The 16,043-nt window shown below is 40.8% G+C and overlaps 3 protein-coding genes across 6 annotated transcripts; 1 reads left to right on the top strand and 2 right to left on the bottom strand.

Moving 5' to 3' along the window:
• Positions 1 to 25: 25 nt before the first annotated feature.
• Positions 26 to 2,994, bottom strand: LOC306841357 (uracil-DNA glycosylase-like). 2 transcript variants are annotated; one of them, XM_079371239.1, is made up of 7 exons: positions 2,793 to 2,994; positions 2,263 to 2,466; positions 2,082 to 2,177; positions 1,035 to 1,132; positions 832 to 920; positions 552 to 730; positions 26 to 470 (listed from the first exon to the last, which is right to left on the bottom strand). In XM_079371239.1, the coding sequence occupies exons 1-7, from the start codon at positions 2,877 to 2,879 to the stop codon at positions 330 to 332; spliced, it is 894 nt and encodes a 297-aa protein (XP_079227365.1). In that variant the 5' UTR covers positions 2,880 to 2,994; the 3' UTR covers positions 26 to 329. The 2 variants fall into 2 exon arrangements, with proteins under 2 accessions (XP_079227365.1, XP_079227364.1); XM_079371238.1 differs by lacking the exon at positions 2,793 to 2,994 and having other exon boundaries at positions 2,263 to 2,677.
• Positions 2,551 to 14,315, top strand: alkbh2 (alkB homolog 2, alpha-ketoglutarate dependent dioxygenase). Of its 3 annotated transcripts, none has more exons than XR_013781490.1 (6): positions 2,551 to 2,683; positions 3,723 to 4,048; positions 4,449 to 4,647; positions 4,718 to 5,069; positions 12,875 to 13,024; positions 13,728 to 14,315. XR_013781490.1 is itself a non-coding variant. In XM_079371267.1 (5 exons), the coding sequence occupies exons 2-4, from the start codon at positions 3,766 to 3,768 to the stop codon at positions 5,058 to 5,060; spliced, it is 825 nt and encodes a 274-aa protein (XP_079227393.1). In that variant the 5' UTR covers positions 2,551 to 2,683; positions 3,723 to 3,765; the 3' UTR covers positions 5,061 to 5,069; positions 12,875 to 14,315. The 3 variants fall into 3 exon arrangements, 1 of the variants encoding a protein (XP_079227393.1); XR_013781491.1 differs by having other exon boundaries at positions 13,652 to 14,315; XM_079371267.1 differs by having other exon boundaries at positions 12,875 to 14,315.
• Positions 5,073 to 11,397, bottom strand: LOC306841400 (uracil-DNA glycosylase-like). Its single transcript, XM_079371288.1, has 7 exons — positions 11,305 to 11,397; positions 8,083 to 8,154; positions 7,902 to 7,997; positions 7,413 to 7,510; positions 6,926 to 7,014; positions 5,981 to 6,159; positions 5,073 to 5,903 (listed from the first exon to the last, which is right to left on the bottom strand). Exons 1-7 carry the CDS (start codon positions 11,335 to 11,337, stop codon positions 5,763 to 5,765), a joined length of 708 nt encoding a protein of 235 aa, XP_079227414.1. The 5' UTR covers positions 11,338 to 11,397; the 3' UTR covers positions 5,073 to 5,762.
• Positions 14,316 to 16,043: the final 1,728 nt, after the last annotated feature.

The following is a 16,043-nucleotide window of genomic DNA, read 5'->3' as shown; positions in this document are numbered from 1 at the left end:
ATATAAAAGGCAAAAACAGCATGAATAACTTTTTTTAACAACTTTAATAGAACTAAAACATTGAAAGGAAAACAAGTATGAAAAAAAAACCCACAAACATATTTACAATGTTCAAACTGACAGGTGCAGATAATAAAAGGCATCCAAAACATTTTGTTGAAAAAGTATTTTTTATGAAAAAAACAACAAATAAAGTGTATCACACAAATACAAGAGTGTAAAATAAATTTCTGCACATATTTCTAAAAAACAGCAAACTAAAAAAGCTTATTGGTTTTTATCTACAGTGAAACAAAATACAGGTTAGAACACCTCAGACAAATGACAACTTAAAGTGCCTTCCAGTCCACTGGAGACTTTCCAGATTTCTTTAGCAGCTCGTTCGCCTTCGAGAAATGCTTGCAGCCGAAAAATCCCCGATGTGCAGACAGGGGAGAAGGATGCACAGCCTGCAGGACGTGGTGTCGTTTCTACAGACAGAGAGAGAGATCTTCATCTTAGCTGCCAGAGCAAAAATAAAATGTTTTCATATATCAGACGAGTATACCCACCCTGTTAATAGCAGCTCCTTTCTTCTGAGCATACGCTCCCCACAGCATGAAGACGAGGCCTTCCATGTTGTTGCTGAGCCTCTGCACCACAGCGTCAGTGAACCTCTCCCAGCCTTTGTCTTTGTGGGAGTTCGCCTGGTGTGCTCGGACAGTCAGCACCGCGTTGAGCAACAACACACCTGAAGAGAAGAGTGATGCACGTTTTTTTTTAATAACCAGCGGCCGTTGAGTAGCTTCAAAAGGTGGTCAAATTTGTCAAACCTTGAAAAAAATAAATCACCTTGTTTGGCCCATTCAGTCAGATCTCCGTGTCCAGGGTGCTGAAATCCTTCAATGTCCGACATCAGTTCTTTGTACATGTTCTCCAAACTGGAAGTCAAGAAGATTCAAAAATGCCATAAATATGTCAAGAAGTTAGTGAATCAACTTTACAAATTAGAGAGTCTCAAATGAAAATAAGACGGGTGGGGGGGGCGGGTCTACCTGGGAGGAGGAGGCACCGGCCGTTTGACACTGAAGCACAATCCATGGGCTTGGTTCGGACCATGATACGGATCCTGACCAAGAATCACGACTTTGACCTGGAAAGCACGAACACAAATGAAAGTGAGCGACCTGTGACAAACACTTTCAAACCTCGGGACACGTCAAACAGGATTCTGCGTGAATAACACAGACGTTGGTCTTGTTTGTCGTGTGTAATAAGTGGGAGGAGTAGAACCATGGCAACAATGTGAGACTCCACACGAGAGATCTGTTCTTCTATGTTGTGACCAACGATCAACTCACTGACGGAGTCTCAAACCGTGTGACCTCATGAGGTCAACTCCAACTTAAAGGGGAAAAACTATGAAAAATCCACTTCCACAGTGTTTTTGAACATCTATTTGGGTAACCTGAGTGTCTGTCAACCCACAACATGTGAAATAAATCCATCTAGTCCTTTGTTTGTGGTCTTAATAAGACCTACCACAGAGAGGAAAATGCTCCGTTTCAAAATGTCTCTACTTGTGATGTCACAGTGGGATTCTGGTTAAAAAAATAAATAAATAAATCCCCTCCCCTGGTATCTCCACCTCCAGACTAGAGCAAAACTTTTGCACATGTCCGCCATTTTTATTCTCTCTACAGAGGAGTGATGTCTGCTGGGAAAACTCAGGGGGCGGGGCTTATTGCATTTAAAGAGACACACACACCAAAACGGAGCGTTCTAGGAGAGAGCTGGTGTCTACAGGGTCACAAACCTCCTCTGCTGCTTCATTCATGTTATATTTGGACCACATCACAGAAACACAGATGCTTCATTTACACCACAGGGGGGCGCTGTTGGAAAAGGTGGAAAAGTGGGATAATATGTCCTCTTAAAGAATAAACAAACTTGCTGGTAAAGATAAATGTGGCTGCTGGTACATCCATCCAAACCATCCTGGTTTGTTTTGCTAATAATAATTTCTCCATCTAAAATAAAAGTCCCACAAAAAGTTTCACGCTTTGTTGTCACAGGTGAAAGGAAGCCGTGGTTAAACTCACATCTCTGACGTCACACGTCTGAGTCCAGGTGAAAACATGTTCAGCAGGCGGGTAAACATTGTGGCGTTTCCTCTCTTCAGACACAAAACTCATCAGCTGTGGCAGAGATGTAAAAGTTGTCAACACTGTTTGCAACCACACAGATAGATCACGTGCAGTCACGTGACTTCTCCTCTCTCACCTGTTTAAAGTAAGGCTTTCCAAACTCATCATTCAGCCCCTCTCTCCAGCTCTCCCCGATCCCTGGAGGTGTCTGAGCGGAAGAGAGTCTCTCCAGCGCCGCCCTCTTGTTGCGGGCGATCCTGTCGAGCTGCTCCGGGGACAGAGGAGCAGGAGGCGGACTGGACGGCTCCGGATCCCCGGCTGTGGACTTGGGCTTCTTCCTCTGCACAATTTTAGTGTATCGAGTAAAATAAAGAGCAGATGAGAGGCGAGGGGCTGCAGACGAAACAGGCTTCAGAAACCGTCGGCAGTGTGGCGCAAACATGCTCGTGTTGTGTTGACAATGAGCAACAATGAAGAACACCGCGGTGTTTGTGAACGCAGCTTGATTTACTGCAAAACTACAAAACCTCGCTCGCCTAAAAAACTACAAATACAATGTAAGTGAGTTTTTTTTTTTAATTTCTTCAGTTATATTGAATGCAACAAGCCACATGTGTAACATTTGTTTTTTTTAAGGGGACATTAGAAAGCAGAAGTTTCTCTCACCGGCTCCTCCGAGTCATTTAAATCCTTAGAAACTCTCTTTTTAGAGACAGGTGAAAAAAACGTGTTGATGGTTTTCTGTCCGATCATTTTAGCGGGAAAAAAAAGATGCTGTCAATGTATAAACCTCTAATTATAAGACCATGCAGGAGCAAACATGCGGAGTGCGACTCTCACCCAAAGACCTGAACGCGCTGAAAATATTTCGCGCCAAAACAGAGTGACGAAAGCAGATTTATGTTAATGAGCTGAGAAGTGTTCAAAACAAGCAAACTGTTCATAAGCGTTGCTTACTGTATAACTGTATAACAGTATCCAGCACATACTGTTTGTTACTTAAAAAAATCACATTTTATATTTGCCTAAATGTTTATATGTTTGTATTTATACATTTATAGCTCTATTTAGTCTGTGCTCTATTTTGTGCCATGCACCACTTTCACTTTATTATTGAGTATCTGTGTACATGCATATAGCTCTATTTCTATATATTTATTTCATATTTACTGCACTATAGTTTTGTTTATATCTGTTCATACTACAAATGTCTGTTTACATCTTTAGTCCGATACCTTCTTCTGTATCTAACTTTGTAATTTTTTTAATTTTAAATGTGTGCTTGCATCTTGACACTTCACTCTTTTATTGACAATTTATCTTTGGTTAAATTTTTTAGTATAGCTGCACTGTTGCCCATTTACTGCTCTGTTTGCCCTTGAATTGCCCCCCCTTTAAAATGTTTCACTTAATGTGAATATAAACTGTTTATAATGTTAAAATAGTAACAAGAGTGCTGTTTCTTCAGCATGTCGTAGAGCCTCTCATCTGACATCTACCCTGCAGCAGTAGTTGTAGCCATTAAAAGTATTTGAAACCTCACTGGAGCTTTAAATCTCCAGCTTTATACGTTAATATTAATTTGTCATCCTTCAGGAGGCATTAGAGCTCCTCAGAGGGACACGGACAGCAAACTGCAATGGAGAAGTTTGTGACTCGGGGAAAGAAAAAGGGATCTGACGACAGGGATGCAAGAAATCTGAGGAAGAAGATGAAACTGGAGCGGGATGAGAGCCTTAAGCAGGATGAAGAGGAGGAGGAGGAGGGGGACGAACTTTCAGCTTCAGCAGAGTTTTCTCATCCTGTGCCCTGGCAGAAAATCGAAGCAGAGGGACTGGACTGTGATTACGCTCAGCTGTTCTCGAAGGAGGAGGCTGACTGGCTTTTTAAACAGCTGGAGGACGAGGTGGTGTACTCTACAGGTAAGACAGCCAACCTTTTCTCTGTGGAGTTTAAAATGTCAACATTGTTGATGTAAAACGATAAATTTATTTTAATGAATGAAAACCATCAGAAGACACAGAGGAATCCAAACCTGTCTTAATTACACTCATACATTATAAATATGTTGCCTACATTTTATTAAGAAATTTAAAACAATAAATTAACCAATATTGAGCGCAGAGAATGTGCATTTTTGTTGCCTTGGTATCGATCAGACATCGTGTGATTTAAACCACAGATGTAAGAATGATTAGATTTAAGCTTTGATACTTTTTGATCCCTCGTGTTTTGGTACCCAAACGTTGCCAACTTAGTTGTTGCAGGTTGCTTTAATTGTTTGTGTTGTGTTTTAAAGATTGTGTCTGTTTTTTGTTCCAGGTGAAGAAGCAAAGGTGCAGGTGTTTGGAAAGGTGTACAATATACCGAGGAAGCAGGCCACATATGGAGATGAAGGTCTGACTTACACTTACTCTGGCGTGACTCGTTCAGCCTGTTTATGGACTCCAACCCTGGAATACATTCGAGATGCTGTGACAAAAACAACGGGACAAACATTCAACTTCGTTCTAGTAAACCGGTAAGAATAAAGAGTCACGAATGGTCACGTTTTAATGTCCGTCTGCTTAAAGTGTCCCTCTCGCCATCAGGTACAAAGACGGCCAGGATCACATGGGGGAGCATCGTGATGACGAGAAGGAGCTGGACCCCCTCTGTCCCATCGCCTCCGTCTCTCTGGGAGCAGCTCGAGACTTCGTCTTCAGACACAGTGACGCTCGGGGGAAACTGGGCCGCAGACAGATCGAACCCGTGAAGCTGGAGCTCGCTCATGGAAGTCTGCTCCTCATGAACTCGCCCACCAACACCTTCTGGTACCACAGCCTCCCCGCTCGCAAGAAGATCCTCCTACCTCGCATCAACCTCACCTTCAGACGCATCCTAACAGACAGAGAGAACGGACCAAGAAGAAGAGGGCTACTGGCCAAAGAGTAATCGACTACGGTGCACTGATTTGGGTTGAATTTATTGACAAAAAAATAAAATAATTAAGTGTTTAAAAGAAAGTTGTTACCATATCAGATTTTTGATACAACACCAGTCCAAATAAAATGATTTCATTTCTTGTTTTAACACCATGGCAAAAACAAAAAAAAAGTCCTGAGTACTAAGTATTGGTTCATTTCTTGTTTTCAGTGATCAAACATACATACATATTACATACCAATACTCATGTACAAGCATAAAAGCACATGACTAAGAAAAATATATGTTGGTTATTGTTATTATTTTAAAGCTTTAGCCCGTGGTTGGCCTTGTGGTCGGTTCCAGCGTCCCGTTTGCAGAAAGCTGCGGTCCTCAGGCTGGACGGCCCAGTTTGTGGCTTCTAATAATAATAATAATATTATACAAAACATAATAAAATAATTATTTATTATTATTATTACCAGCTGTTTTAAAGAAAACCACTTGCCTCTCGTTGATGTCAGATCATGTAACCTCTGAACTGAGCTTAATATCTTGAATTTCCCTCGGGATCAATAAAGTATCTATCTATCTAACATGTTTCACTGGAACACACTGTTTGTGTACTTTGGTGAAGCCATGGAGCCCTGCATGCTGGTTTAATATTGGAAGCAGTCAAAAAGCTCCAGTAACATTTACCAAAAATGTAATCTAAAATGTAATAATGACAACTTAAAGTGCCTTCCAGTCCACAGGAGACTTTCCAGATTCAATTAGCAGCTCGTTCGCCTTCGAGAAATGCTTGCAGCCAAAAAATCCCAGACGTGCAGACAGGGGAGAAGGATGTGGAGCCTGCAGGACGTGGTGTCGTTTCTACAAACAGAGAGATCTTCATCTTAGCTGCCAGAGCAAATATAAAATGTTTGTATAAAACAGAGAACTACACCCACCGTGTTAATAGCGGCTCCTTTCTCCTGAGCATACACTCCCCACAGCATGAAGACGAGGCCTTTCCTGTTGTTGTTGAGCCACTTCACCACAGCGTCAGTGAACCTCTCCCAGCCTTTGTCTTTGTGGGAGTGCTGCTCGCCTGCTCGGACAGTCAGCACCGTGTTGAGCAACAACACACCTGAAGAGAAGAGTGATGCACGTTTGTTCATGACCAGCAGATGTCTTGTTGTTCAAAGGTGATCAAACGTTTTAATACTTTTTTTAGATACCACTTGTTTTAAAACCACACACTCGATGGACACGATCAAAAACAACAGCTACTTAAAAATCTAAAGTCGTATTTTGATCCAAAGATGCTCCAAACCAAAAACAGAGTTTCAGTACAGAAACATTGTTGATGTATTTCTGCACTGAAGACTAAAAGTGTGCTAAAAGTTTTCTTGCCATTTTTGATGATTAAAAACAAGAATACCAAATATCAGACACCTAGGAATTCTGTTTTTTGTATTATTTGCTTTAGTACCAAAACAGGTATTGATATTGTCTGATTTTTCACGTTCAGGTCACTTTATTTGTACCCGTAGGTAGATTTGTTTGCATATATCGTGACACAGAGATTTCAAAACAGGTGTAAAGAGAGGTTCAGTTTCCTTGTGTCCTTCATTGTTGTGTTAGCATGCTAATGTTAGCACTCTTTGGTTAGCTCATAGCTTCATATTTCCCATAAATTGACACAGAATGAGTGTGATGACGTGATCTAAAGACACAAACTAGTCGTTGACTTTTATACACAAAGGGAGACGTAAACACAGTTCTGACAACAACACAGCCAGCGTGACTCAAGCTTCTCTCTCATTGTAGACAGTCAGGACTCACACAGACACATTTCCAGGAGAGACTAGATTTCTGATAGATTTAAGTGTAACATCTCTCTTTAAAATCACCTTGTTCAGCCCATCGAGTCAGATCTCCGTGTCCAGGATCCACAAAGCCTTCAATGTCTGACATTAGTTCTTTGTAAATGTTCTTCAAACTGAAAGTCAAGAAGATTAAAAAATGCCATAAATATTTCCGGCTTGAAGTTAGCACAGAACTACACAGTATGGACATATCTGCTGTTTACCTCTGAATATATGTACTCTCGTTGTGGTACTATGTGAAAACTCAATAAAAATATTTTTGAGAAAAAAAACAAAACTGATGCAACAGACTTCAATTTAATCTATGTTTAAGTGGAATTTAAACTGAGATTACCAAAGGGTTAACTTTTACCAGGATTAATTGTAAACTAAGTTTAAACTAGGTTTAAAGTTTGATGCGACACATTTAACACTTAAACCTTGATTTAATCCAGTTTAAGAGTTAATCCATGTTGATGCAACCCAGCCAAAGAGTTTAAAATTTGAAATAAGACAACAAGGGGGGGTCTACCTGCGAGGAGGACGCACCGGCCGTTTGACACTGAAGCTCAATCCATGGGCTTGGTTAGGATCATCATACGGATCCTGACCAATTATCACGACTTTGACCTGGAAAGCACGAACACAAATGAAAGTGAGCGACGGTACTGACGGTATTCAGCAACTTCACTTTGACAAAACTTAAATGTCTTTTGTTAAAACTGGTCTTAATATCAGAGCTCAGTTGAGACTGAGAACAACATCATGGAGAAATTTGAGTTATTGCTCTTTGGCACCCACCGGAGGTCTCTGAGTGTAACTGCACTGCTCTAAAAGACGCCCAGGCTTTGTCCCATTTCAGGGCTTTTTATGTTTTCTAATGGAATACTAAGTCTAGCAATAAAGATGGTGACGATCAAGTGTCCTGAATCCTTCTTGTACAAAGTCAAATATCGACACATTCACTGAACATTTTCAGTCTTTGTTGTCACAGGTGAAAGGTAGCTGCAGTTAAACTCACATCTCTGACGTCACACATCCGAGTCCAGGTGAAAACATCTTCAACAGGCGGGTAAACCTCGCCACGTTCTCTCTCTTCAGACACAAAAGTCATCAGCTGTGGCAGAGATGTAAAAGTTGTTAACACTGTTTGTAACCACACAGATAGGTCACGTGCAGTCAGGTGACTTCTCCTCTCTCACCTGTTTAAAGTAAGGCTTTCCAAACTCATCATTCAGCACCTCTCTCCAGCTGTCCCCGATCCCTGGAGGTGTCTGATCGGAGGCAAGGCAAGGCAAGGCAAGTTTATTTATATAGCACTGTTCAGACACAAGGCAATTCACAGTGCTTTACAGACATAAAAACATAAAAACATTAAAACAGAGCTTTAGGAAATAATGCAACAGAAATGTATATAAAAAAAGAAAAAAAATACATCATTAAAAGACGGGGATGCAGGTGAAAATACTCGATAAAGGAACAACTGTTAAAACTATTAAAAAAGGAAGAATGTGTTGCAGTAAGTCAGACAGTGTATTTCTAATTGAAAGCCTGAGCGAATAACAAAGTTTTAAGGCCTGATTTAAAGGAGTTGAGTGTGGCAGCAGTCCTCAGTTGTTCAGGGAGTTTGTTCCACAGTTGAGGAGCGTAGTGACTAAACGCTGCTTCCCCTTGTTTGGTTCTGACTCTGGGAACACTGAGTAAACTTCTTCCTGAGGACCTGAGCGGTCTGGATGTTTTATATTCTACAAGTAGATCTGACATGTACTTAGGGCCAAGACCATTTAATGCTTTATAAACCAGTAGTAAGATTTTAAAGTCGATCATCTGACACACAGGCAGCCAGTGCAGTGATTGAAGCACAAGTGTAATGTGCTCCACCCTCTTTGTGTTGGTGAGGACTCTGGCTGCTGCGTTCTGGATCAGCTGCAGCTGTCGGACAGATTTTTTACTAAGGCCTGTAAACACACCGTTACAATAATCCAGCCTGCTGAAAATAAAAGCATGAACAAGTTTTTCTGAATCTTGTTTGGTCAGAAAACCCTTGATTCTTGCAATATTTCTCAGATGGTAATAAGCTGATTTTGTTACCATCTTAATGTGGTTGTTGAATTTCAGGTCTGAGTCCATAATCACACCAAGATTTCTGGCTTGATTTGTTGTTCTTAAGGACATGGATTCAAGACGAGCGCTGACCTTTGACCTTTCCTCTTTAGGGCCAAAAACAATCACCTCAGTCTTTTCTGGGTTCAGTTGTAAAAAGTTCTGACACATCCACTCAGTGATCTCGTTGATGCACTTGCTCAGTGAGTATAAGGCACTATGGTCATTCGTTGACACTGATATATAGAGCTGTGTGTCATCTGCATAATTATGATAGGAAACGTTGTAATATTCCATGATCTGAACGAGAGGGAGCATGTAGATGTTAAATAAAAGCGGCCCAAGGATGGAACCTTGAGGAACTCCACAGGTGATCTTCACATGCTCAGATTCATAATTACCAACAGACACAGTGTAGACCCTGTCCTGCAAGTAAGATTTAAACCAATTTAAGGCAGTTCCAGAAACTCCAAGCCAGTTTTGAAGTCTGTCCAGCAGTATGTTATGGTCCACCGTATCAAATGCAGCACTAAGATCCAGTAGCACTAAAACTGAGACTTTAGATGCATCACTGTTCATATAGATATCATTTAGCACTTTGATAAGTCTCAGTGCTGTGCTTTGACCTGAATCCAGACTGAAAAACACTGAAGTATTTATTTTGTACTATACAAGTGTTAAGTTGCACAAACACTGCTTTTTCGATTATCTTGCCTAAGAAAGGCAAGTTAGATATGGGTCTGTAATTATTAATTGATAAGGCATCCAGATTACTCTTTTTTAGGAGGGGTTTGATCACTGCTGTCTTTAGCGACTTCGGAAAAGTGCCTGTCTGAAGAGAGCTGTTAACTATCCGCAATACATCTGGTGCAACACAGTTAAAAACATTTTTTAAAAAGCTTGTGGGCTGAATGTGGAGGCTGCATGTAGTGGACCTGAGGTGTTGAACTATGTCTGTTAATGCTACTGGATCTAGAAGGTGAAAATGTGCCAGGTTAGCTTAATTGTTTTCATTAGGAGGTACAGGAGTTACAGTCAGGCAGCCTGTCGTAGACTCACTGACTGTCTGTCTAATCTGTTCAATCTTTTGTGTGAAGTGCGATGCAAAATCATTGCATGCCTTTACAAATACCAGTTCAGCAGGAAGTGATGCTGAGGGGTTGGTCAGCCTGTCCATGACAGTAAACAAAGTCTGAGCATTGTTGCTGTGCTTGTTGATTATCTCAGAGAAGAAGGACTGTCTGGCCCTTTTGAGTTCTAAGTTATATAAGCGGAGCGCCTCTTTAAAGATGTCATAATGAACCTGGAGTTTACTTTTTCTCCACCTGCGCTCAGCCTGTCTACAATCTTTTTTCTTTGTTATAACAAGTGTCTCGAGATAACGGCTGTTATGAATTGACGCTATATAAATAAAGATTGATTGATTGATTGACAGCATAGGTTTCAGTTTATCTCTTGTCTATCTTTTTCATCAGGCTCCTTCACTATGTTTCTCATTCTCTAAGCTTATTACAGTTCTCACCTTTCCTCCTCTTTCCTGCTACAAGAAATGATAACTTGATTGATGCAGCTTTTTAACACTACGCTGCCTCTTTGCTCCGATTCATTTAACTGTCGTTCTAAAAATAAACCTGCAGTCTTACGTCGGTTACTTTCGATTTAACCGGTTGAACCGGCTCCTGTCATTAACTTCAAAGAGCCGACTCTTATTTAGAGTCTACAGTAGTACGAAGAGATGTAATAAACAGTATTTTACTCGCTTCTGTTTAACCTTCACACATAGTTCTATTCTATTACATTTTATTTGTATAGCATATATACGTACAGCCCATGTGCTTTACAGAAGACAAAAGATAAACAAAATACAAACTATTTTAAAATTATTAATTATTTTGTGAACTGAAGAAATATACACAAGTACAGTTTCCTGGCTGGAAACTTTTTTTCTGACCGATTAATAATAATAATAATAATAATAATAATAATAATAATAATGCATTTTATTTAAAGGGGCCTTTCAAACCTCTCATGGTCACCGTATATGTCCCTGGTGGTAGTGATCCTGTTAATATGAAACCTGTAAATGAGTAATAACTAGTGAAGCTGGAAAGGGTAAATAACTCATGAACACAAAAGTGCGTCTGTTGATTACAGCAGAGATTCGAAATGATTATTTTTCTCATGGTGATATTAATGTACATGTTTTGTTTTTATTGTAAATTGTGCTGTAATATTACGTTAGCGTTATGAGTGATAGGAAAACTACAAGTAAATTAAATAAATTGCAAGAGCGGACAGAGTGACGCAGAAGTTTGTCTCACCGGGTGGTTGGCCTCCTCCTCGTTTCGGTTCATTTTAGAGGTTAGATACTGGTCGTTGTTGTTCAGCTGTCTGGTGTTCCTCTGCGCGCTCCACTGACGCAACTTGTTCTTAAAACCTCTTCTGGCTGCAGCTCGGGCGTGTGGGGCGTGGTCATATATAGGCGGCGCTGGACGTCAGGTGAGCATAGTCAGAAATGTAGGGAGGAACTTTTGTGACCTTCTTTAACCCTCCTATTGTCTTACCATTTAAAACAAACAGCAGCAGCAGCAATCTCCAACAACAACACGATGCCTGCTTCTGGCTTTTATTTTACAGCTGTTTTTTTATCTTATGAAAGGAGTTAGCAAAGGTGAAAGTGCAAAACACCAGTGCTGACAAAAAGGTTAAGGATGTGTCCACTAATGAAAAGCAGAATGCTTCATTATGAATAATGTAATCATCAGACTACAGAATGTGTGTTACCTGTGACAGTATGTATGAAGGACAGAGACAGTGTGTTGTGGTGCAGGATGGATTCCAGCTCGTGGTGGCTGAGACTGAGGACACTGCTGTCGTTTACTGGGGCCAGGTGCTCCCCCGCATTGATGAATCAAGTACTTCGATGGAAGACTGTTTTCTGCATTGGCAGCCTTGGATTGTTTCCTTGTATGATTACGAGCCACCCAAAGACATTCTCCACGTCACCTTTAATTACACCCGTCAGCCTGACTCTCAATGTGACTCTGACTTTTTGGACACAGCTGGGAACACAGGTGTGGCTGCTGCTGACATGTTGCCAGAGGAACTGTTTTTTCCTCCACTCCCTACCTCACCCTCGTCGTCCGTAACCAAGACAACCCCCAGGCGTTGGGAGTGGACCCATGGTAAAACGTTGTCTCGAGGTTACAGATCGGGAGAAAACTCAACATTCCTCCTATTATAAATTTGCTCACTCCTGTTTGAACGTGTGTCACGTCACTGATATGGAACCCTTTGATATCCCTCTCAAACCAGATGTATAGCCCATTTATCAATCCCAATACCCACTCTCCTCAGATAGATGAGGTAACATCTCTGTCACTCTTAAAGGTTTACTGATAAGCAAAGATGTCATCCCCACCTGCAGCCCGTGGAACACACCTATCTTTCCTGTGCTGAAACCTGGTAAAAAACAAGCTCGTATGGTCCAGGACCTCCATCATATCAATCGCGTGGTAGGCCCCTGCCCGTACTCAACACCCAATTGAAATGTTTGATAAACGCATGGTGTAAGGTTTCAAATTCACTCCTCCTGACGAACGTTAGGGATTGGCATATTAAATGCATGCAAAAATGCAATTTGGCGTATGCATTGCACAACATTACAACGTTGTGCTATTTATACGCAAAAATGTGAGGTCAGGCTGAAGAGGGGAAGTGGCCAAAGAGTAATCGACTAAGGTGCACTGATACGAGTTGAATTCATTGACAAATTTTCATACAACACCAGTCCAAATAAAATGATTTCATTTCTTGTTTTAACACCATGGCAAAAACAAAAAAAGAAAAAAAGTCCTGAGTACTCAGTATTGGTTCATTTCTTGTTTTCAGTTTTCAAACATTGCAGACAATCTTCTGCACGCTGTCTTAACGGCACAAATACATCAACAACACTTCAGTATAAAAACTTTGCAATGCATTTGTGCAATGTCGTGGATGAGCAGGAGTTCACCTGCAATGTTTGATACATTCATTTCTGTGGTAAGTCAAGTTTTATTTGTTTAGCACATTTAAAAACAGCTTCAGCTGACCAAAGTGCTTCACAGGCAGTGCAAAAAAACAGCAAAAAAAGAAAGAAAGACAATATACACATGTAGCCTACATACATATTACATACAAATACTCATGTACAAGCATAAAAGCACATGACTAAGAAAAATATATGTAGGTTATTATTATTTTTTTTTTTAAAGCTTTAGCCCGTGGTTGGCCTTGTGGTTGGTTCCAGCGTCGTGTTTGCAAAAGCTGCGGTCCTCAGGCTGGACGGCCCAGTTTGTGGCTTCTAATAATAATATTATACAATACATAATAAAATTATAATTTATTATTATTATTACCAGCTGTTTTAAAGAAAACCACTTGCCTCTCGTTGATGTCAGATCATGTAACCTCTGAACAAAGCTTAACATGTTTCACTGGAACACACTGTTTGTATGGAGCCCTGCATGCTGCTTCCACATTCATCTTCTAACCTGGATAATATGGGAAGCACAACTTCACCAACGTCCAATGTGCAATGAAAGACTTGAAGAGGTCAAAAACACTCCAGTAAACGTAACATGCAGGTTAGAAAACCTCAAATAAATGACAACTTAAAGTGCCTTCCAGTCCACTGGAGACTTTCCAGATTTCTTTAGCAGCTCGTTCGCCTTCGAGAAATGCTCGCAGCCAAAAAATCCTTTAGATGCAGACAGGGGAGAAGGATGCACAGCCTGCAGGATGTGGTGTCGTTTCTACAGACAGAGAGATCTTCATCTTAGCTGCCAGAGCAAAAATAAAATGTTTGTATAGACTGGTGTAGTTTTGAGTCCTAAAACCAGGAAGTGAGTTAGCATTTTAGCGCCATGGGTTCCTAACTCTAAAAGTCAATGTGGATTTTGAATGTGTTTGTGTTTAGACGCCTGAAATAAGGTCTGTGGTTAACACAAGCTGAAGAGATGTTGATGTTTTGTTAGACGAGATAAACTACGTTAGCTAAGACCCCACGAGTGAATTTTAAAGTTTTTACGCAAACTTTAAACGGCGGTTGCTAACGAGTAGCTAACTGAAACTACAGTGGTTGTCATGGAGACGTTAAACGTCATCACGCCGGGAACTCTCTCCCTAATCCTCCTCACAGCCTCTAGTCATGTTTTTCAGTGCTCTTGTAAATATTAGGTTAATAAACAACTTATTAAGCTAACGTTTAGCTAGCTTGTCAAATCCGCTGATTAGCTCGATGAAGCATAACGGTCGTGACGTCATTATAAACCGACCGCGGTGTAGTTCGCTAGCGCATAACGTCACTGCTGTCGTTTACTGGGGCCAGGTGCTCCCCCGCATTGATGAATCAAGTACTTCGATGGAAGACTGTTTTCTGCATTGGCAGCCTTGGATTGTTTCCTTGTATGATTACGAGCCACCCAAAGACATTCTCCACGTCACCTTTAATTACACCCGTCAGCCTGACTCTCAATGTGACTCTGACTTTTTGGACACAGCTGGGAACACAAAGGTGTGGCTGCTGCTGACATGTTGCCAGAGGAACTGTTTTTTCCTCCACTCCCTACCTCACCCTCGTCGTCCGTAACCAAGACAACCCCCAGGCGTTGGGAGTGGACCCATGGTAAAACGTTGTCTCGAGGTTACAGATCGGGAGAAAACTCAACATTCCTCCTATTATAAATTTACTCACTCCTGTTTGAACGTGTGTCACGTCACTGATATGGAACCCTTTGATATCCCTCTCAAACCAGATGTATAGCCCATTTATCAATCCCAATACCCACTCTCCTCAGATAGATGAGGTAACATCTCTGTCACTCTTAAAGGTTTACTGATAAGCAAAGATGTCATCCCCACCTGCAGCCCGTGGAACACACCTATCTTTCCTGTGCTGAAACCTGGTAAAAAACAAGCTCGTATGGTCCAGGACCTCCATCATATCAATCGCGTGGTAGGCCCCTGCCCGTACTCAACACCCAATTGAAATGTTTGATAAACGCATGGTGTAAGGTTTCAAATTCACTCCTCCTGACGAACATTAGGGATTGGCATATTAAATGCATGCAAAAATGCAATTTGGCGTATGCATTGCACAACATTACAACGTTGTGCTATTTATACGCAAAAATGTGAGGTCAGGCTGAAGAGGGGAAGTGGCCAAAGAGTAATCGACTAAGGTGCACTGATACGAGTTGAATTCATTGACAAATTTTCATACAACACCAGTCCAAATAAAATGATTTCATTTCTTGTTTTAACACCATGGCAAAAACAAAAAAAGAAAAAAAGTCCTGAGTACTCAATATTGGTTCATTTCTTGTTTTCAGTTTTCAAACATTGCAGACAATCTTCTGCACGCTGTCTTAACGGCACAAATACATCAACAACACTTCAGTATAAAAACTTTGCAATGCATTTGTGCAATGTCGTGGATGAGCAGGAGTTCACCTGCAATGTTTGATACATTCATTTCTGTGGTAAGTCAAGTTTTATTTGTTTAGCACATTTAAAAACAGCTTCAGCTGACCAAAGTGCTTCACAGGCAGTGCAAAAAAACAGCAAAAAAAGAAAGAAAGACAATATACACATGTAGCCTACATACATATTACATACAAATACTCATGTACAAGCATAAAAGCACATGACTAAGAAAAATATATGTAGGTTATTATTATTATTTTTTTTAAAGCTTTAGCCCGTGGTTGGCCTTGTGGTTGGTTCCAGCGTCGTGTTTGCAAAAGCTGCGGTCCTCAGGCTGGATGGCCCAGTTTGTGGCTTCTAATAATAATATTATACAATACATAATAAAATTATAATTTATTATTATTATTACCAGCTGTTTTAAAGAAAACCACTTGCCTCTCGTTGATGTCAGATCATGTAACCTCTGAACAAAGCTTAACATGTTTCACTGGAACACACTGTTTGTATGGAGCCCTGCATGCTGCTTCCACATCCATCTTCTAACCTGGATAATATGGGAAGCACAACTTCACCAACGTCCAATGTGCAATGA

This window comes from Symphodus melops (genome assembly GCF_947650265.1).
Source record: "Symphodus melops genome assembly, chromosome: 1".
Taxonomy (NCBI): domain Eukaryota; kingdom Metazoa; phylum Chordata; class Actinopteri; order Labriformes; family Labridae; genus Symphodus; species Symphodus melops.
Note: the sequence above shows the minus strand (reverse complement) of the source record. Positions and strands in the feature narration are given on the sequence as shown.